Source organism: Balaenoptera musculus, chromosome 12 (genome assembly GCF_009873245.2).
Source record: "Balaenoptera musculus isolate JJ_BM4_2016_0621 chromosome 12, mBalMus1.pri.v3, whole genome shotgun sequence".
In the NCBI taxonomy this organism is placed as follows: Eukaryota; Metazoa; Chordata; class Mammalia; order Artiodactyla; family Balaenopteridae; genus Balaenoptera; species Balaenoptera musculus.
Window position 1 is genome coordinate 20,998,598 of NC_045796.1, and position 22,766 is coordinate 21,021,363.

General features: G+C 35.0%; 1 protein-coding gene across 10 annotated transcripts in view; it reads right to left on the reverse strand.

Annotated features, from left to right (window-relative positions):
* Positions 1-22,766, reverse strand: part of UTRN (utrophin) — a 504,261-nt gene that overhangs the window by 281,973 nt on the left and 199,522 nt on the right. For all 10 annotated transcript variants that reach the window (XM_036870974.1, XM_036870970.1, XM_036870976.1 and 7 more), the window contains 7 exons: positions 20,878-21,006; positions 18,505-18,675; positions 16,043-16,204; positions 15,469-15,606; positions 9,467-9,655; positions 8,417-8,589; positions 378-528 (listed from right to left, as the gene is read on the reverse strand). In XM_036870974.1, the coding sequence (XP_036726869.1) occupies positions 378-528; positions 8,417-8,589; positions 9,467-9,655; positions 15,469-15,606; positions 16,043-16,204; positions 18,505-18,675; positions 20,878-21,006 (1,113 nt within the window). The remainder of the gene's footprint in view (positions 1-377; positions 529-8,416; positions 8,590-9,466; positions 9,656-15,468; positions 15,607-16,042; positions 16,205-18,504; positions 18,676-20,877; positions 21,007-22,766) is intronic.

Consider the following 22,766-nt stretch of genomic DNA (forward strand, 5'->3'; position numbering starts at 1 on the left):
AAGTGTTTAAGTATAGAAAATAGAGGCGAGGTATGCAGATATCGTTCTGGCCTTGACGTAGTCTTGAGTACAAAATTTTACAAGTATTGTTCTAAACATAAAATTTTAAAAATAAAATTGTTTTTCACATATTCCACTAAAGAGTATTTTTTTATTTAAATGTCTTTAAAATCCTAATTAAAAATTGAAATAACCATTTTCTCTTAAACCTTTAAAACTGGAAACTAGAACTGGAACAAAAATTACAGATTGTCTGTATACTCCTGAAAAATTAATATAGTGAGCCCTTACTTTCGAAATCTGTCTTAAATGGCGCATACTAAATAAATATGCCACCTTTTTTAGCAGATCCTCATCCTCCGACAGAAAGCACTCACCTGCTGATGTATCCTGGCTCTCTCTAAGTCCAGGCCACCATCTGGAGCAAAAGCATCAGCCAGCAACTCTTCAGCTTCCGTTATCCACTGAGTGAGGTCATTAAGGTCACAGTGGAACTGTCTCCATTCTTCCACAGCCCTATCGAAATAACTAGAGGACAACAAACAAAATAAAATAGGTTTCCAAACTTTCCAGGACCGTCTAGAAGCAATTTTCTAAAATGAAAATTCAAATCTCATTTAAACTGAAAGCCTCAAATGAGTGAATTCACAGCTCACTGCTCTGTAAGACCAGTTTCCGTAGTGGATTACAGTTAATGATTCCTCTTAGAGAAACATGCATCATACCAAGAGCAAAGCAATCTGCATACACCACCCCGCCCCCCATATTCATGCACACATACACACACACTAGGCAGCGTTTTAACTGAAAAGACAGCCTTCTCTGGCTTGGCAAATCAAGATAGATTAGCTGCAGGCATGTTAACCCACCCAACTTTAAACACTTAACATTTCAAACACCATGAAGTGTAAAACATGATTAATTACTCTATTCCCTTAGGAAAAAAAATAGCATTTTACTTCCAAAACACTTAGTTCCCAGCTAGAACAAAACCCAAAAGGCCAAAACACTTTAAAATTTCCTTGCAGTATACTGTTGGTGGGAATGTAAATTGATACAGCCACTATGGAAAACAGTATGGAGGGTCTTTAAAAAACTAAAAATAGAACTACCACACGACCCAGCAATCCCACTACTGGGCATATACCTGGAAAAAACCATAATTCAAAAAGAGTCATGTACCACCATGTTCATTGCAGCTCTGTTTACAATAGCCAGGACATGGAAGCAACCTAAGTGTCCATCGACAGATGAATGCATAAAGATGTGGCACATATATACAATGGAATATTACTCAGCCATAAAAAGAAACGAAATTGAGTTATTTGTAGTGAGGTGGATGGACCTAGAGTCTGTCACACAGAGTGAAGTAAGTCAGAAAGAGAAAAACAAATACCATATGCTAACACATACACATGGAATCTAAAAAAAAAAAAAAAAGGTTCTGAAGAACCTAGGGGCAGGACAGGAATAAAGACACAGACGTAGAGAATGGACTTGAGGAAACAGGGAGGGGGAAGGGTAAGCTGGGACGAAGTAAGAGAGTGGCATGGACTTATATATACTACCAAATGTAAAATAAATAGCTAGTGGGAAGCAGCTGCATAGCACAGGGAGATCAGCTCGGTGCTCTGTGACCACCTAGAGGGGTGGGATAGGGAGGGTGGGAGGGAGACGCAAGAGGGAGGAGATATGGGGATATATGTATATGTATAGCTGATTCACTTTGTTATAAAGTAGAAACTAACACACCATTGTAAAGCAATTATACTACAATAAAGATGTTAAAAAAAAAATTTCCTTGCAGTCTATTATCTCTGTGTTATGGACTAAATTGCATCCCCCAAAATTCATATGTTGAAGCCCAAACCCCCAACATGACTATATTGGAGACAGGGTGTTTAGGGAGGTAATTAAGGTTAAATGAGGTCATGTGGGTCATTAATCCCATAGGACTGCTGTCCTAATAAGAGGGAGAGACACCAGAGATATCTCTCTCTATGTCTGCCTCTTTCTGCCTCTCTGTCTCTCTCTCTCTTTGCAAGAGCACAGAGGAAAGGCCATGTAAGGTAAGGATACAGTGAGAAGGTGGCCATCTGCAAGCCAGTAAGAGAAGCCTCACCAGAAACTAACTCTTCCGGTATCAGCCTCCAGAACTGACAGAAAATAAATGTCTGTTGTTTAAGCCACCTTGTCTGTGGTATCTTATTATGGCTGCCCTAGCAGACTAACATACTCTGTGCAGGGACTAATCCAGTGTGTCCCATTGACCTGAACACAGCACAGGATGGGAGTGCCTGCAAAGCTCAGGTTAGGCAATGAAACAAAGACTATCAAGACTTCTATTCAAACATAACTCCTTTAGAAATGAGATAAAAGTCAAACTCCAGTGCTTGTCATATTTGGAACAAATAAGTGTAAAAAAGAAAAGCTCTGTTGGATTGGGATCCTAAAGAATTTCCCTCTGCCTCTTTGTTTAGAGTAGTTGTACCAGGAGAAGTTTAGAAGAGATCTCTGAAATTTTAATGAGTCTACTAAAATGTTTATATAATAAAAAGGTAATATTATTTTAAAAAATAATAAAATGGTCCCTGACATCGCTAACTCCTAAATAATCTTTGTTTCCTTCTTCCATGAAAATCACTGAATAAAAATTCCATTAATATTTGTTGACTGCCCACAGGGAAGCAATGTTCTATTGGGCATAATGAAAATAAGAGCACTTCAAACAAAACACTAAGAGACTATATTAAGACAATCTTCATTAGTCGGCACTCAATAAATATTCATTAAATGAATGGTGCACGGATAGATAGGTATAGGTATACATAGGTAGGTGGATGGGTGAAGTCTTCTATGATGAAACTGAGTTTCAAACACTTTTTAAATGATGGAAAAAGAATGACTGATTAAATTAAGAAGGAAAACTATTCCTGGTAAAAGATGGAATTCTGAGTAAGAATCAGAAAGCTGGGAAGGTAAAGAAGGTAAAGGAAGTTTTAATCAAGTTTATGTGAAATGAGTGAAGAAAACTTGTTTTTGAGCAGTACGTATAAGGTACTAGAAATTAGGCCAACTGGAGAACACTGTTAAAAAGCTTCTAAGGTCAAGATGAGAAGTCTGAACTTTGTCCACACAGCAGTGAGGGGCACGAAGACGATACAGAGGATAAATATCTGGGAAGACATTCTTAGGAGAGAAGATACACAAAGATCCAAGGATCTAAGATGAGAAGGAAGAAATATAACTGGCTTATTTCTCCACTGTTCCACTGTTTGTCTAAGATGGTTCTAAAATTACTTATTAAGGAAACATATGAAAGCTAATGCCATGAACCATTACAAAAGAGGCATAAGGGACTTCTCAAAGAAAGATACCTGTTTATTTTCATGGTAGTTATCTTTTACCACAGGCCAACAATACTTAAAAAATTTTATAAGCAAAACAGCACAGAGACCTGGCATAGACAAATGACTTGGTGGTCACCCAGGTGTGATTATGACTGATAACGGTTATGAAACCATGAAAGCACAGGATATTTGCCATTGCCTCGATGTTCTATGAAAAGAAAAGAATAGAAAGGAGTGCTCACTTACTCCTTGTAAAAGTGGGCACATAGGAATGGGGAAAAATAAACATTTTAGGATAGGTTACCAAGGTTGCAAGAGAAAAACTAAACAAAAATTAGGAATAAGAATAAGAACATAATCAACTAATGCATCCAAGTGCTGGGCTAAAGAAAATAAGAGCGACAACCTCCTAGCAAATGAAATCTAGTAAACACAGAAAACAAAATAATAAAATAAAAATGTGATAGAGAAGACTTTTCTAACATAAGAGAATACTGTTCTGTGCTCAATTAAAAAAAAACTATGGAATATTTTCTAAAAAGTTAAAATTTTTATAATCAAGTAAATGGCATGAATATCTGCAATCAACGTTACTAATCATAACGTTCTTGAAATTCTGCCACATTAGCCAGATGCATATATGCAAATAGGATAATTGAAAAAAGGAAGAAAAGTTATCATTATATACAAATGATGTGTCAGTATACTAAGAAAGGCCAAGAAAATCAAATTTATACCCATACTCACAGGCATACACTCACACACGTGTGCGTGCACACACACACACACGCACAAACACACGCAGTGCAGAAAATGCAGAAATAAGCTACCATACATCAACTCTACACTAACCAACAATAAGAAAAGCACAAAACTACCAAGTAATAGTCCTGGGGAGAAAAATGCAGACAAATCTTCAAAACCTTACTGAGGACACAGAAAAGGACCCAAATGAGTGAAATACTACATTTCAAATTCATCATTTTTTCAAAAATTGATTGAGATGACTAAAATTTTACTGGAAGAATAAATATAGAAAAAGAATATGAATTTTAATGTTAGAATAATTAGAGAAAATTTACTGTGGTAGATGAAAAAATTAATAATGCTTTAAAAATGAAAGTGTTATGGTATTAGACTAAAACTAATGGTGAGAGAAGGCAGAATTAGCAAAATTAAATAAATATGAAGTTGAAATGCCTTTAAGTTTATGGTAAAGGAAGTATCACCAACAATAATGGAGAGTTAAATTATTCAGCAAAAAATATAGAGAAAACTGGTTGTTTATTTAAGAAAAACATGGCAAAACAGAACAGATTAGTGTTTCTTAACTCAGGCTGCATAAAAAAGTGAGCTGGGGAGTGTTTAAAAAGTAGGGATGCATGGCCCCTACTCTTGCTACTAAAGAGTTGCTATTTACAGACATAGAGAACAGACTTGTGGTTGTCAAGGGGCAAGGGGGGGAGGGACGGATTGAGAGTTTGGGATTAGCAGATGCAAACAATTATATATAGAATGGATAAACAACAAGGTACTACTTTATAGCACAGGGAACTATACTGCTAATGGAAAAGAATTTTTAAAAAAGAGTTGGTGTATAGAACCACCAAACTGGAGGCTTAAAACAAAATACACATCAAAATAAAATTCAGATGGTTTAGTTTTTACATGTAAATTTTAAATCAAGCAAAATTGTTTTAAATATATATAAATATTTAATTACTCTCACAATGAAAAGGTAATTTATATGCATATAAACAAAATGAAATTACAAAGGAAAAGACATAAGATATAATTATAGAAAATTTAAATTTCTATATGTCAAAAAACACCATTAACAAAGATAAAGGGTACATGGAAAGCTGTGAGTAATTAAGCAATGAACAAAAAATATGAATGGCTAATATTCTTAATATAGAAAAAAGCTTTTGCAAATTAAGAAGTAAATAATAATACTATGATAGAAAAATAAGCACAGAACATGACCTACCCATTAACAGAAGAAATAACACTGGTGCCAATAAACATATGTAAAAATATTGAAATTTTGCTGATAATCAAAGAAATGAAAATCATATTGAGATGCAATCCATCACTATACAATTGGCAAAGGTCTAAAAAAAAATCTGTCAATGTTAACAAGGGTTCAGTAAGAAGGACACTTTCACATATGCTGTTGGCAGAGGTATAACGACCAATACTGTGATACAATCTAGAGCCTTAAAATGTTATTATTTTTTAACAAATTAGCCTTCATCTAATAATCAAGTCTAATTAAAGTCAGAAGTATGCATAAAGCTGTATGTAAGAGGATATTCTCTAAATGTACAGAGAAGTTTTTAAAAATCCATACAAAGAAATACACTAAAAGATTATTAAAAGTTATCTTTCCAAGGATTGTATAATCACGTGAAATATGTAAGCTAAAACAAAAAAAGAAGATGAAGAGCACCATGCCTATTTTTGTGTGTATGTCTCTAAGGTTTTCTGGTATATTTTTCTGTGTTAACATTACTCTTACACTGTAATTTATATTGAGCTATTTCACATCATATTTGACTTTCCATACATACACAGCTACCATCAAAAGTCTTACCAATTTTTGTTTCTACCTGTTAATAGGCCTGGTCAAAAACTAGAAAGAAAGAGGCTCAAAAACATTCTATTAAACAGAAGGTTATTTTTTTTAAAAAGGCTTTGGGGTTATATATGGATTCCAATTATCTGTAGCTGTCTCTGCTCTTCACTCACATTAATCATCAAGTGTGTGGAGAAACTGAACATTACTGAAAATCCTTTTCAAGATTTTTAAAGAAAATGGACACTATTCGGATACTAAAAATTAAAGGTGCTTCCTTTTCTCCATTGTATATGCTTGCTTTCTTTGGCGTAGATTAATTGTATGTGCGTGGGTTTATTTCTGGGCTCTCTATTCCATACCATTGATCTAAATGTCTTTTTCTGCCAGTACCATACTGTAATGATTACTATAGCTTTGTAATATAGTTTGAAGTCAGAGACCATGATACCTCCAGCTTTGTTCTTCTTTCACAAGACTGCTTTGGCTATTCGGGGTCTTTTGTGGTTCCATACAAATATTAGCATTCTGTGTTCTAGTTCTGTGAAAAATACCATGGGTGTTTTGACAGAGATTACACCGAATCTGTAGATTGCTATGGGTAGTATGGACATTTAACAATATTAATTCTTCCAATCCATGAACACAGTATACCTTTCCATTTATTTGTGTTGTCTTCACTTTCTTTTATCAATGTCATATAGTTTCCAGAGTACAGGTCTTTCACCTCCTTGGTTAAATTTATTCTTAGGTATTTCATTCTTTTAGATGCAAAAGGATTGCAAATGGGATTTTTTTCTTAAAGTTCTCTTTCTGATAGTTTGTTATTAGTGTATAGAAATGCAACCGATTTCTGTACATTAATTTTGTATACTGCAACTTTATTAAATTCATTTATTAGTTCTAGTAGTCTTTGGTGGAGTCTTTAGAATTTTCTATATATAGTATCAATCTCTTCAATAAGCAGTGTTGTGGAAACTGGACAGGTACATGTAAAAAAATGAAGCTAGACCATTTTCTCACACCATATATGAAAGTAAACTCAAAATGGATTAAAGACTTAAGTGTAAGACCTGAAGCCATAAAACGCCTAGAAGAAAATACAAGCAGTATGCTTTTTGACATAGGTCTTAGCAATATTTGGGGGGATATATCTCCTCAGGCAAGGGCAACAAAAGCAAAAATATACAAATGGGACTACATCAAACTAAAAAGCTTTTGCACAGCAAAGGAAACCATCAATAAAATAAAAAGGCAACCTACCAAATGGGAGGAGATACTTGCAAACAATATGTCTGACAATGGGTTAATATCAAAAGTATATAAAGAACTCACACAACTCAATATCAAAAAATCAAATAATCCAATTGAAAAATGGGCAGAGGACCTGAAAAGACATTTCTCCAAAGAACATATACGAAAGGCCAATGGGTACATGAAAAGATGCTCAACATCACTAGTCATTAGGGAAATGCAAATTAAAACCACAATGAAACATTACCTCGTACCTGTTACAATGACCATCATCAAAAAGACAAGAGATAACAAGTGCTGGTGTGGATGTGGAGAAAAGGGAACCCTTGTACACTGTTGGGGGGAATGTAAATTGGTATTACCACCATGGAAAACAGTATAAAAGATACTCAAAAAATTAAAAATATAACTACCCTCTGATCCAGCAATTCCACCTCTGGGAATAGATCCAAAGGAAACAAAAACACTAACTTGAAAAGATATCTGCACCCTCATTTTCATAGCAGCTTTACTTACAATAGCCAAGATACGGAAGCAACTTAAATGTCCATCAACACATGAATGGATAAAGAAGATATATATAAGAATATTACTCAGGCATAAAAAGAATGAAACCTTGCCATTTGCAACAGCATGGATAGACCAAGACGGTACATGCTAAGTGAAATAGGTCAGACAGAGAAAGACAAATACTGTATGTTTTCACTTACATGCAGAGCCTAAAAAACAAAAGAAACTAATATAACAAAACAGAAAAATACTCACAGATACAGAGAACAAACTAGTGATTGCCAGAGGGGAGGCGGTAGGGGGAATGGGTGACATATGTGAAGAAGGATTAAGGGGTACAAACTACTAGTATAAAATAAATATGTCACAGGGTTGTAATGTACAGCACAGGGAATATAGTCAATAATATTGTAATAACTTCATATGGTGCATAAAATGTAAAAATATTGAATCACTATGCTGTTCACCTGAAACTAATATAATATTGTAAGTCAACTATACTTCAATAAAAACAAATAAATAAAAGTGCTTCCTTAATTATTAAAATATTATATATTACGTTGCAAATGATCATGTATATGTGAGCTGATTCTTCTTTAAGGAACTACATCACAATTTATTAAACAGGGCCTATTACAAGGATTTGAAACATATCCTCACTAATCTTAATGTACATATGAACTTACAGACCTTTTTAAAAAATTAAATATTAATTTAAACATACCCTTTACGATCATTGTACATTCTATTAATTCTGTCCCATTTTGCATTCAACTGAGTAAGTGTGTCCCGGATCTGAATGGCTTCAGGTCCAGAAGCTTCAAGGATAACATCTGGTTGTTTTTCATGAATGATTGCAATCTGCTCTCCGAGTTTGTCCAGTTGGTCTTTGATAGTCTATGAATATATTGTCATATGTTAACAAAATTCAGCAAAGAGATAAAAGAATGGAATCACAGGAGGCCAAAAATTTATATTGAATAAGTTACTTAAAAATAATGAGACATCATAATCGTTGCTTATCAAAACTGGAAACTTTTTAAAAAAAATAATACCCTGTATTGGCCAAAGCATGAGGAATGTTACATAATATCCTAATGGTGGGAAAAAAATCCTCACAGATGTCCAAAGTGGCATTTGTACAGGACATATAAAAAGCTTCAATAACATTCTGTAAAGGTACTGAAGTGTTTGAAGCTAGAAATTATTTATATTTTCAAATACCTAATAATACTAATTTAAATGACAGAAATGAGCTATCAAACCTATCAACTCTATCAGCAATTTTATTGTGACTTGATACATAAATGCAATCAAATTATATGAAAGAGTCTTGATATTAGTTTTGTGAATTAACTGAAAACTTTCAGATCCCTAGTTAACTTACAATCAACATGTCATTCCATACCCAACCACTAGCCAATCTTAAATCGTTATAGGTGGCAAGATAAATGTCAACATTTTACATCAAATGACAATCAAGTTTACGAGAAAGGAATATAGTTTGTGCATGTGTTTGATTTTAAAAAGTCTCTGATGTTGCAAAGCATTAATAACTGTGCACGCTTAAAAATCCATACCTACTTTTAATAAATTAAAAATTTTGACAGTATTTCATTGGTGGATATAGGAAAAGTTTATTTTTCATACATATTATTAATTCCTTGGCACAAATGTAAAAGGTTATGGATAATCTAAGCAGGCACAATGACAAATTCCTTGCTTTATTTCTACATCAACTGCAGCTATTCAAATGCAGTGTCCGGATATTTACCTTCAGAGAATCTTCCTGAAAAGAGAAGTCTTCATAGACAACAGAGCTTAATTCTGGAGTATTAAGTGATAATTCAACATCATCCATGGAAAGTAAAACTTTGTTAATTTCAACCAGATAATCTGTGGGGAGAGGTGGTGAGCTAATTCCAGAAGCGAGCTGACCTGTTCTCTGTTGAATAGGGATTGCCTGTAAAGACATGAATAATAATAACACACATCTTTTAAATTATTCCCACAATGAAGAGTAGCAAATTGAAAACACAAAAAACAAAGAAAAAAGCACTATTTTGTGGAGCAATTCAATACCATGAGCAAAAATTTAAAAACTTGTTTTAATTTTTAAAAATTTGCCCTGCACTGCTATAGAAACCATTAACAATCTCTATTTTAATTTTCATCTGTAGCCTGTTGTTAAAAGGCTTAAATAAGCTGTTAATGCTTGAAAGGTTTTTTTTTAAGCCTTAAGCCACCTAAACTCATTTAGCAAACAGGAAAACATAAGGACTCCTTTCCTAAGTTACTGAAGAAATGAGAATATGCTGCAAATCATAAAATTCTGTATGAAGTAAAAATTTTAATACCATTATTATTTCACCTTTTTAAAAAAAAATCTCACAATTAGATTAAACACTTCTGGGCCTCACTGGTGAAAAAGTAAATAAGTGAAACATGTATTAGTAACGTAACATAAATACAGTAGGGGGTTTAATTAAAATAATATCCAGGCAATTCAGTATATAATCTTTTTTTTTTTTAATTTTATTTATTTTTATTTATTTATGGCTGTGTTGGGTCTTCGTTTCTGTGCGAGGGCTTTCTCCAGTTGCGGCAAGCGGGGGCCACTCTTCATCGCGGTGCGCGGGCCTCTCACTATCGCGGCCTCTCTTGTTGCGGAGCACAGGCTCCAGACGCGCAGGCTCAGTAGCTGTGGCTCACGGACCTAGTTGCTCCGCGGCATGTGGGATCCTCCCAGACCAGGGCACGAACCCGTGTCCCCTGCATTGGCAGGCAGATTCTCAACCACTGCGCCACCAGGGAAGCCCTCAGTATATAATCTTAACCTTTGAGAACAATATTACAAAACATGAATATCCTACATAAGATGATAGATTCTACCATGCTAAATTCAGGCAGATTCTAAACTGAGTGGATAACTTATTTACCCTAGCATAGTATTTCCTGTATCCTCTAATCAGAGCTTTCTAAACAATAAAGTGCTCTCTGGGATGGGCCACTCGTCCCTGAGTTCACGTCCTTTACGCCTTGATGGCTACCGTTTAATAACTGCTGCCTACTGCTTGCAAATGGCCAAAGTACATCCACTCATGAATTAAGTGGATTTCCTTGACACTTTCACCATATTCCTATATTGAACTTCTGAAAGATGATATTCCTCTGTAAACTCAGATGACAGTGAAAATGATCTTAAGTACATGTTCACTGAGTCAGTGATCCTGAAAATGGTTACAATTCCTAAATGAAACCAAAACCCAAGATTAACAACACTGAGTGAATAATATGTTGTTGAATCTCGAGGTCTGCATTCTTTGTCTCCTGGAATTTGATAAACTATGACTTTCACCAAATGATGGGCAGTCCTGGATAGCCAGGTGAGAAGCAAGCCTATTGATTTCCTGACTTTATCCACCGGCTTGTTTATACTTGACACTAATAATAATTTTATTATCCTAATGCCACACATTCAAATTTTAGTCAGAAAACATTTCTAGGTATTTAACTATACATCTAAGAAGGCAAACTATATGCTATATTTTAAGCAAGTATAAAAGAATGCTGAAATAAATAATGTGTTCACCCAGGAACCAGTTTTAATAAAAAGATATGAAGTATTTCTTAATAAAAAAATTGTTTTAAATTTTTTCAGATTTTAATTTTAAATAGCCCAATTTTTTGGCAGATCACAAAGGGAAGCTCAATTGTTCCTCTTCTTAACTTTAAGGAAAAAGAAAAAGACACAAAGAAAGTATTTACAGGTTGAGAATTCATGTCAAAGGAGTAAAAAAACTGGGACCTGTTCTCCTACTTGGCTTTGTCATCTATCAACCAGGGTCTTGCTCAGACAGCCTCTGTTTTTCCAAGACCAAAAAGGACTCTCGGCCTCCAGCTGTTTGATATGTGCTTGTAGGACATTCAACTTTAGAGTACTTTCCTCATTAGTATCACTAAACATCATACACCAGGTTTTTTTTTTTTTAATCTGCTCTGCCTGCTTACTGGTGAGAGTCACTTCTATACCATAACAACCACTACAAGGCCAGGAATTTTGTGCTGCTTCTTCAGTTACACAACAGAGTGTCATTCTGCAAGGTCACATGCATCTGACTCTTTAGGGTGAACTGGGGAGGTCAGTAGGTATTGTAAATAGAAAGTCCCAATGGTTTTTTTAAAAAAATCACGTTCATTAATACTGTATTTTTCTATTAATAATATACACATAATCTAGGCTTCCTGAGCCTCCATACTCTTGCTGAAGCAGCAAGTCCATTCAAGATTCAAATATGTGCTTTCTATATTCCCAAAATAGATTTTATTCCAAGACAGTGATCAATCAAAATGCCCTAGGAGGAAAAAAAAAAAAATGTCCTCAAGATCTGACCCAGACTTTACTTCTGCATAATTTTATTTTTAAAGAATTCAGCTAGGACACAAAGATACAGATATACTACAAGGTAGCATTAAATGTTACATGATGCACCTCATGTCATACAGCAACCTAAATTCCAGATAGATTAAAAAATTGATTTTAAATGACACTTTACAAAAATGTTCTAAGTTTTGTTTTTATCAAACCATAGGGAAAACTTGGAACAAAACTGAGTTGAACATCGCCAGCTCTCTGGAGGATGAGGACTTTTTAAGAAAATCACAAAGGAAAAACCTAGCCATGTGCGGCTAAACAAAAATTTTAAATGGTTGTATATTAAAGGTAAAATAATTAGAAGATAAAAATCAATAAGATGATACTTTTTATAGCAAATATGACAAGAGGTTAATATCTATTTATGAAGAGCTTGTGCATATTTTAAAATAGTAATACCCTAGTAAACACATGAGAAAGGGTCATTCAATATATATTTCAAATAAGAAAATGAGTCCTTTTTTTAGTTTAAATAAATTCATAATTCTTAAAAAGCCACCTATATCACTTTGTAGCAGAAACCATGTGAAAGGCAGTCAATGAAAAGGAAAATGATATGCATGAGCCCCTCTGTACCCTCAGGGGAGGCTCTGGAGGTATTTGACCTTAGGAACTATTTACATCAGCGGTCCACAACCTTTTTGGCACCAGGGACCAGTTTCGTGGAAGACAATTTTTACACAGAATCGGGGGTGGGGCGGGGATGGTTCAGGCAGTAATGCGAGCGATGGGGAGTGATGGGGAGCGGCAAATGAAGCTTCGCTCACTCGCCCGCTGCTCACCTCCTGCTGTGCGGCCCGGTTCCTAACAGGCCAAGGACCACTACAGGTCTGCAGCCTGGAGGTTGGGGACCCCTGATTTACATGATAAATATGGGACTGAAGAGAAGGAGGCACTGAGGACGGATGTGATTTTGACTGGAACAAATTTAATGTCCCTGCCCTAACATAAACTAGGGACTTTGATTATGATGTGTCAACGTAGGCTCATCGGTTGTAACAAATACATCTCTCTGCTGCAGGACATTGATATCATGGAGGAGGCTATGTGCGTATTGGGGGTGAGGGGACAAGGGGTATGTGGGAACTCTTTGCTGTGAACCTAAAGCTGCTCTAAAAAATAAAGTCTGTTTTTAAAGAACAAAAACAAACAAGAAATTTCATGTCCCTTCTCAATAGTCTTTGGTTACCCACTGCCTGTCACCACCTTCCATTTTCTCTCCTTCACCAATCTCCACCATTTCTCCTCTCTCACTCCTTTTCTCATTTCCAACCTGAATTCATAAGGAGGTTAATCCAAGGTTAACTGAGGGAGGGGCCTGTGAAAGAATTTTTTCAGCTAAAAACCTTCTCATGCTTTTTGTCAGTGCACACACCATCCAATCCTTCCTATGCCCTTCCCCATCTCCTCCCGTCCATATAAATTTTCTCAAATCATTCAACAGGGATAAAGTATTGCTCACAACATGCAGTAGCTCATTGCTCACCTAAAAGAGAAGAAAAGAAAAGAAAGGAAAGGAAAAGGAAGGGAAGGGAAGGGAAGGGAGGGGAAGGGAGGGAAGGAGTTCTGTAAACTGGTGGTCCTCAATGCTGACTGCACATTAGAATCTTCTACAGAGTTTTTTTTTTCAAGCGCCCACACCTAGGCACAACCTGAGAGATTTTGATTTAACTGGTTTGAGGCTCGATTTCTTTTTAAGCTCTTCAAGGGATTCTAATGTTCACAGTTAAAAAACAGTTTTAAAAACTACAGATTTGAAGAAGTATATGTGTTAACGAAATAAGGACAAAAAATTTTTTAATGTTTTAAAATAATTTTAATTACAATAACTAATGCTAGTGAAACCCAAATGAAACAAGCTTATAATAGTGTATGTTAGTACTTTTGAAAAACAAATTTATTTATGTATTAAAAGTCTAAAAATTATTTCTATTGTGGACCATTAATGATTTCTGATTTGGGACCCAAAGATGAAGAAGTTCCAGAGAAGAAAGATACTTTTAAAAGTAACAATTAAACAAAGAACTGTAATATAATCTGAAAGATGTTAGAAATAAAAATGGAACCGAGTCTTAAAAGACAACACATTTTTCAGGTAAAATAAGAAGATAAAACCCACACCAGGGAATAATAATGAAATTAGCAAGATTCCAGAGGTGCTAAGGCACCAGTATGTTGGCATAAGGTAGAGAAAACCAGTATAGCTATACTGCATGGTGAATGACAGTGAATCAAAGAGGTAGCCAGAGGTCAAACCGAAGCCTCTACATACCATTATTGTGACAAACCTTGCGCTTAAAGCTTTTTCTGCATTTTGCAATCTTTTCCTGAACAGGTTCTTAGGGAAAGGAATCATAAGATCAGCCATGACTTTTGGGGGAATAATGCTGAGAAAAACACAGAAGATGGGCCGGAGTTAAGAAAAACTGGACTTAAAAACCAACTTGGGGAATAACTAACGGGTGAAAATCGTAAGAGTCTGATTTATGGAAAGGTTAGTAGACTGAGGAAGTTAAGTTACTCTCCCAGGGTCATATACAAGTAACTGGTAGAGCCGTATCTAACTTCAGGTTCAGACCTGTATCTACTTCATTCGGACCTAATGGTTCTAATCCTTCCTCAATGTGGTGTGAGGAACAGGAAATGACTGATAAGATTGTGAAGTTTCTACCTTGAGAACTGGGTAGTTTTTATAAGTAATAACTAAGATAGGGAATAAAGCAGGAAACAGGTTGGAGGAGGGGAGAGAGGGCTAGTTCAGCTTGGGACCTGTTACAAGGCTGCAGTACAAACAGATAGAGACAGCCAACAGGCACCAAGCCGAGAAACCTGAATCTTCTAGTAGATTCCAACATCATCAACTAAAACTGGTTCTAGAAGGATTACTTAAGTACAGACCTCTGGGGAACACCAGCACATTTACAGTGCAGCTGCAAAGATGGCTATTGAAAAGGGAGCTGGTGGTGAATCTTTTCCTAGAATATAAATCATATTTTATCAATTTCACAAATTTAGTTATTTGTAAACTAGAAATTTTTTTTAATGTGGTCAAGACCTCCACACATAAAATACAGAACTGAAGGAGAAAGTCACTCCCCAAAGGTTTAAAACATTATCAGAACTCCAAAAGAGATGTCCAATAATAAGGTTTTATGTTTCTATTTTCTGTGAGTCTCGCCTCATCCAAAAATATAAACATATCTAGCAATACACACGAGAAAGGAGGAGATACCATTCCAACTGGTTTGTTTTGAGATGTCATTGAATGCAACATCACACTTCTCAATGGCAAGAGCTGAAAAAGTTATTTAAGTGGAACAGAGACTCTCCCCTGACAATACCTTAGTTTTGTTGTATCTTGTGTGCAAAAGTAGTAACTGCAAACGGATCTTTTCTTTTTTATTATCCTCCATAGGTTGATGTAACATTTGTTCTCCTCTTTGTAGAACTTCCTCAATCTGGGCTCTCTCCTCATCCATCTGAATGTTTAAAAGATAAAAATTACTCAAAATAAAAATGCACAGGGTCACTTACTATCAGTTCCCAAGCAGGAGAACTAACCTACAAAGTATAGTATAAGTCAACATATGTTTATCTGAATGATATACAACAAAAGTTTATGTTTTTCTTAAAATATTTCATATATGAAGTTAAAATAACTCATAAAGAATGCTAGTTTAGCAGAAGTTAAATAGCACTAAGATAACACTACCTTTATAGTCAGAAAGTATGTCTATTTTTTAAGCATTATGTAAATCACGTGACAAACCTTACGTTGACACTCACCAGAAAGTCACATTTAAATCTGTTCTATCATGTTTGGCAGATATTTGGTAAACATCATTAATGTAAAAATATAATTAACAGAGAAGAAAAGTGAGAACACCACGGTTTTGAAAATCTGCTTGAGCCAACCTTTTCATCTTCATCACTGGATTCCAAGCGCTTTTCTGTAACTTGTAACATATTTTCTATATCATTTTCTAATTTTTCCAAGTCAGAGAAAGGCACACCAGCTTCAAATGCTTCAGTGGTGACCAGATATTGGTATGATAATGGTTCCTGGCCAATCAGCAACTGTAGAAGGAAAAACGTTCTTTGAAAAGATATTCTTGTTTGTAGATTTTTGCTGGAGAGGGTGTGGAGAAAAGGGAACCCTCTTGCACTGTTGGTGGGAATGTAAATTGATACAGCCACTATGAGGAACAGTATGGAGGTTCCTTAAAAAACTAAAAATAGAACTACCATATGACCCAGCAATCCCACTACTGGGCATATACCTGGAGAAAACCATAATTCAAAAAGACACATGCACCCCAATGTTCATTGCAGCACTGTTTACAATAGCCAGGACATGGAAGCAACCTAAGTGTCCATCAACAGATGAATGGATAAAGAAGATGTGGCACATATATACAATGGAATATTACTCGGCCATAAAAAGAAACAAAATTGAGTTATTTGTATTGAGGTGGATGGACCTAGAGTCTGTCATACAGAGTGAAGTAAGTCAGAAAGAGAAAAACAAATACCGTATGCTGACACATATATATGGAATCCAAAAACAAAAAAAATGGTTCTGAAGAACCTAGGGGCAGGACAGGAATAAAGATGCAGATGTAGAGAATGGACTTGAGGACACAGGGAGGGAGAAGGGTAAGCTGGGATGAAGTGAGAGAGTGGCATGGACATATATACACTACCAAATGTAAAACAGATAGCTAGTGGGAAGCAGCCACATAGCACAGGGAGATCAGCTCGGTGCTTTGTGACCACCTAGAGGGGTGGGATAGGGAGGGTGGGAGGGAGATGCAAGAGGGAAGAGATGTGGGGATATATGTATATGTATAGCTGATTTACTTTGTTATAAAGCAGAAACTAACACACCATTGTAAAGCAATGATACTCTAATAAAAATGTTAAAAAAAAAAGAAAAGATATTCTTAACTTGACCTTTCACCATTTAATCAGTGTCAAGAAAGAACTCGCAATTATTTGAATTGACTTTAATTTCATTCATTCCCATAGCAATAATTTTACCAACTTGGGCTTCTCTGATTACCCATGTTCTCCGAACTCCAGCCAGGGAGGTGAACCGGTGTGCAAGTGACTGTGGCTGCCTGGAGTGGGAGGAGGGTTCTGGGACCACAGGCGAGCACAGCAGGAAACAGTGCCATGATCCAGAAGCCATCCCTGCCATGGCCACAGAGAGGAAGAAAGGCCACTACCTAGTAGAGGGACATCCCAAAGAATGCCTCCCAGTTAACCTTCCCCAGTACAACGCCCCTTGGATTTTGATACCGAAACTTCGAAAAAGTACATGTTTCTCAATGCAGTATTTTCAGACAGTATCTATATAGAAAGCCTTTACATCAATATTTATGTGCCTAAAATCAATGTAACAAATTTAATAAAACTAAATGCAGGAAAATAACATGCAGTGTTGGCTGAGCGTGAGGAAGCTAGCAATCTCACACTCTGGTTATGAACGTATAAATTGGCACAAACTTGCTGTAGGAATCTTTGGAAAAATCTATTTAACAGCATTTATAGGTACAACTTTCACAACAATATCAAGGAATTCTAAGAAGTGATCCTAAGGGCATACTAAGAAATGAACAAAAAGACATGCATAAAAGAATTTTAACAATACAGTATTTATAAAAGTGGAAAATTGACTTAGAATATTTAACAGATCATTTAATTGAATAGCTGTTAAAAACCTTGTCAGAGGAGAATATATAAAACAATATAAAATATTTGATATTTTAATATCACATACACATAAGAGTGTATATGTATGTCAAAACGTTAACAGAAATTATTTATGGGGACAACAATAATTTTCTTTGTACTTTCTCTCACTCCATCTCCTATGTCTCCTGCATTACTCTTTTACATATGTAGGAAAAATCTCCCATAGATCTATTGAAAAGAATAAGTGAGCTTAGGTCAGAAGGTAAGGAAGTAGGGTCAAGGCTAAGGAAGACAAAAGTTAAAGCAAGATTTCTGTTGTTTTCTTTAAGTTGCAAATAATCTAAGTATATCCACAGGCTATGAAAGATTGTTTGGCCTATTATATCAAGTATTTCAAAACAAAGCAAAGTTAGAAAATATTTACTTCCTGCAAAAAAGATGATCCTTCCTCTCATAATTTCAATACTTTGAAACCTTTTCTCTAATGGGTTATTTTCTTTAATACTAATTTCTTATATTCTCTCCTTCATATGCATAATCAAAATAAATAAGAACAAATGCTCCAAAGTGATAAAATCATTTTAATTAAAAAATTCTTGATATATATACCATATAATTATCTATCACATAGCTACATATCTATAAGAAAAACAGTTTTATAAAAAAACATAATTGCTTACTTTGGCACTTTTGATGTGTTGAGAAACCTTTTCAAAGTTTCTGTTCAATTCAGCTAATTTTGGTTCTACAAGCTCCTTGCTTGAGCCTCCACGTGCATTCATCAAAACAACAGCTTGATCACGGACATTTTCTACTTGGAGATTAGCATCATCCAGCTCAGAGAGTAAACGCTAATTGTAAGTAAAACAAAATTATCACATGGGAAAAATCAAAACCAAACATGGGTGTAATGCTAACTCGGATGTAAAGGTAGTTTAAATAAATGTCTGAGATTCCTAGTAAGAGATTTCAGCACCATCAATTTGAATAAGAGCTGTTCATACATTACGACTCATTCATGTTACATGGGAAGCATTTTCGATCACTACCAGATTGGATAAAACTTTATTTTATGATTGAATAGTCTATAAGATTTATTGTGTCATTTCTTCAACCATTTTATTCTAAGAATTGCTAAGCTTCTTGAGGCTGAATAAAGGAATAAGTGGCAAGGAGTAGACTGTGACTTCTTTTCCCCCTAGAAATACTATTTACCACCATCCCCCTTCCCTTGGTGAAGGTGAACTGATTTGGAAATTGGTTGAATATTATCATTTAGTTTTTAACTAAAATATGCAACAATATTATGCAGTTTCCTCAAGCTAATTTCACAGTTGTCATTAAATTCATTCTCAGGGCTAAGAAAGGAACCTGCCTCAATTTCTACTTCATTGGTAAGTTTTTGAAGAGTGTTGGAATTCTCTCAAGAGTATGGCTGTAAGTAGATTTTGAATGAAGTCTTAAAAATAAGCTAGCTAATCTGTATGCATCTATAAATTCTGCAGATGTTTTCCTGGTGATTTACGAGAATGAATGATCCAGCAATGCACCCAATCAGCTAATACATGGAGCTTAACCCACTGTTCTGAAGAATTTGTGCTTACTTGTTATGGTGGCTGAGAGAAAATAAGTAGTTTGAGGAACTGTTTTTAAATCAGTGTATATAGATAGAAACAGGAGAACATCAGCTTAACTATGGAATTTTTAGAATGTGTTCTCTCACATCTAAATCTGATTGTAATAATAAAAAAAAAACACAGCCGTTGCTTGTCTCAATTTTTGCTAGTTGTATAGTGATTCTTGAAATTCTCTTTAAGAAAAATGAAGTGGAAAGAAATAAACACTTTGTAAATAAGGCTTGGCTTTCATGAAAAATTGTTTAAAGGTTATGTTAAAAGGATTTAATAAGTTCACTAAAAGTGTAATCGTGGAAATGTGGAAAATGTGGTGAGTAAAGGAAACTACCTCATTCTTCGAAGGTTTTATAGAAGCACAATTAAACACTCTAAAATGGCTTTGTTATGAATGAACCATCTGCTGTGAAAGAACTCTATTTGTAACGTCTAAAGGACCTGGAATAATTGTATTTTGCTGGCAACAGACACATGGCTTTATTGTTTGCAGATTCCTCATAAAATCTTTAATTATGCACTGTTTCTGTCATCAATAAACAACGTAAAGGGAAAAAAATATTCATTCAAGGATGTCTGCAAAATGTTGAGAAAGTACATTTGTAACCTAGAATTCAATTGTTCATCCATGCCTGACATGACAAAGGGTTCAAAGGAAGGACTCGTGGGGCCTGAGTGGTAAAAAGAAAAGATTCCCAAAGAGGAATTCTTAAAAGCTGCTTTTGACCGTCAACCTTGAAACTAAATGTAGAAACACAGGAATGAATAAGGGGTACCCTGGGCACTTTTCTGAGACTCTGGAGCCCCCGAGACAACAATTTCTTCTTTGCTTAACACCACTGAGTAAGGGTATCAAAAGGCTGAGCACAGTGAAGAGAGAAGTCTGCCAGACTTTGTGCTTCTGAAAAAGTATACTATCTTTTTCATACAGCTGATTCCTCTGCAAAGCTGGGTCAGGGGGCAATATGCAGCAAGAAATGAAAGCCAAATACTCATTGTGAAGTCAGTTTTGCTTTGACTTTCTATACTGCCACCAAATTTTGCAAGTCATTAAAAAAATAACTAAGAATGACCTTTTGCCGTGAACTAATGACCCAGCATTCAACTACCTTGTATGACAAAATGGAGAAGTTTTTTTTTTATAGCTTATTAAATTACAATGGAAAAATTTTATTAACAATCACATAATGTGGTATTTTTAGATGGTAATTCTTACAAGAAAGGAACGGAACAAAAAATAAGCTAAGACAAAATACAAAGAACAAACAAAAAAAGACTCAGTTTATCCCACCAACATAAAAGCTAATGAATCTACTGCATGGGAAGCATGTGTGCACAAGTAACTTGCAGTACTCCTCGAGAGAAAGAGAACAGCAAAACCTTCCATTCCCAGAAGCGTTACTGATCCTCTACATTCGCTACCTTCACAATTTCTTCCCGTTTACTCGCTGGCTTTTTTTCTATCTCATCCAATAGCGCTTCAGCTTGATAAAGCCAGGTGCTTATGTGAGCAACATTTCCATCAAATATTTCCAACTGGTTTTGGTGGTTCTAGAAAGGAATTAATAAAATGCTGATACAATCATATGAAATATTTAAGACAATAATCTTAAAAGACATTTAAAAGACCTTCAAAGTGCTAACTGTGTGCTGAATTTCAAGAAGAATTTCCACCTTCCTACAAAGCTCTTCCCCAGTGGATAAATCTCATTCCTAAACACGCACACTGTGACTGAGCAAGCTTTAATTTTAATTTAGATCTCAATACAATGAAAAGTTGAAGAAGAATAAAAGGTGAAAGTTTCTTTTTTAATTGCATTTTGTTTTAATCCCTATCCCTCATTCTTATATTACAAATAATCTCATTGGCCCCTCCTTGATCATATTTGTTAAAAAACTCTTTTAAGGAAGTAATAATATTAAAAAATGATTCAAATATTGCTTGTTCAATGGACTGTAAGTACTTAGAGGCAGGGCCCCTGTCGTTTCACCTCAGTACCGACAGCACTTAACATTACACCTGGAACAGATCTCAGTGAAACTTCCTGAAGCAAGGTATAACATGTGATTGAGAGAATACATCTGAAAACAGTTTAAGTCCGTTAAAACTACGCAAAACTGCTGAGGCTAAGGCAAGAATTTAGAACTTGATGAAAAAGAGTGGGGGAGCCTTATGATGAAACCAAAAACTTTTAGGAACTATATTTTATAGGATGAAGGAAACTAGAAGAAACTTCGAAGAAAAGTGTTTAAAAACAAGGAAACAAATTATTAATCTGTAATATGGAAAAATCATTGAAAAAATAAAATGAGAACCAATAAATCATATGAGCAAAGTTTTGACAGTGGTCTGGATTCTAAGTAAGAAGAATTTATAAACACCAGACTTATTTACCTTGATAAAGCAGATAAATCAAATGTTCTAATAGGAGTAGAAAGATATTATTTGAAAGGAGAAATTAGAAGGTACAGACTGCAGAAGACAGAAGTAAGGGCCATGAGCATGTGGAATAAAACTAGTTACAATAAAAATGAATATATAAAATATTTAATGAACATATTTTATGAGCCAAGAATTTCACATTTGTTATTCAACATTTAACAACTCTGTTAGATATGTTCTTTTAATCCCATTTTATATATAGGGAAATTAAAGCTTAGTGACATTAAGTAATTTACCCAAGGTTATGAAGATAGTAAGTCACGGATGAACTCTGGATATGAATCTGACAGATCAAGATGTAAACCCACCAACTTCAATGCCCTACGCATTCTGGTTGATTTCAAGAAATATCCAAACACACAATAATTTATTTTTCTCTGTTTTTATCCATTACCCAGTAATTCTATGAATTTGGAAAAAGTCCTATCTCAGATATACCAGAACAAATAATAATTTATAGATGAGAACTTTTTTTTAAGGGAAGAGAAGGTACGGTTGCCATATATTCATTGTTATTGTAAGAGGGACAGAAAAACACTATGAAATTAAATGGTCACTATTTCCATGAAATACTGGTTAACAGCGTAGTAGTATTGTTATAACCAAAGACTAAAAACATATAGCATTTAACAATTACCATAATCATCATAACAATATCTAAAATTGGTTATTTTAAATATAGTTTTATAAGAGCCCTACATGTTTTACATCATAATCTCAAAAACTGTATGAGGCAGAAATTATAATAATGTCCATTTTACAAATGAGAAAACTGAGACTTAGAGAGCATTTAAGTATTGGGTTGGCCAAAAAAGGTTGTTTGGGTTTTTCCGTAAGATGTTACAGAAAAACCCAAACTAACTTTTTG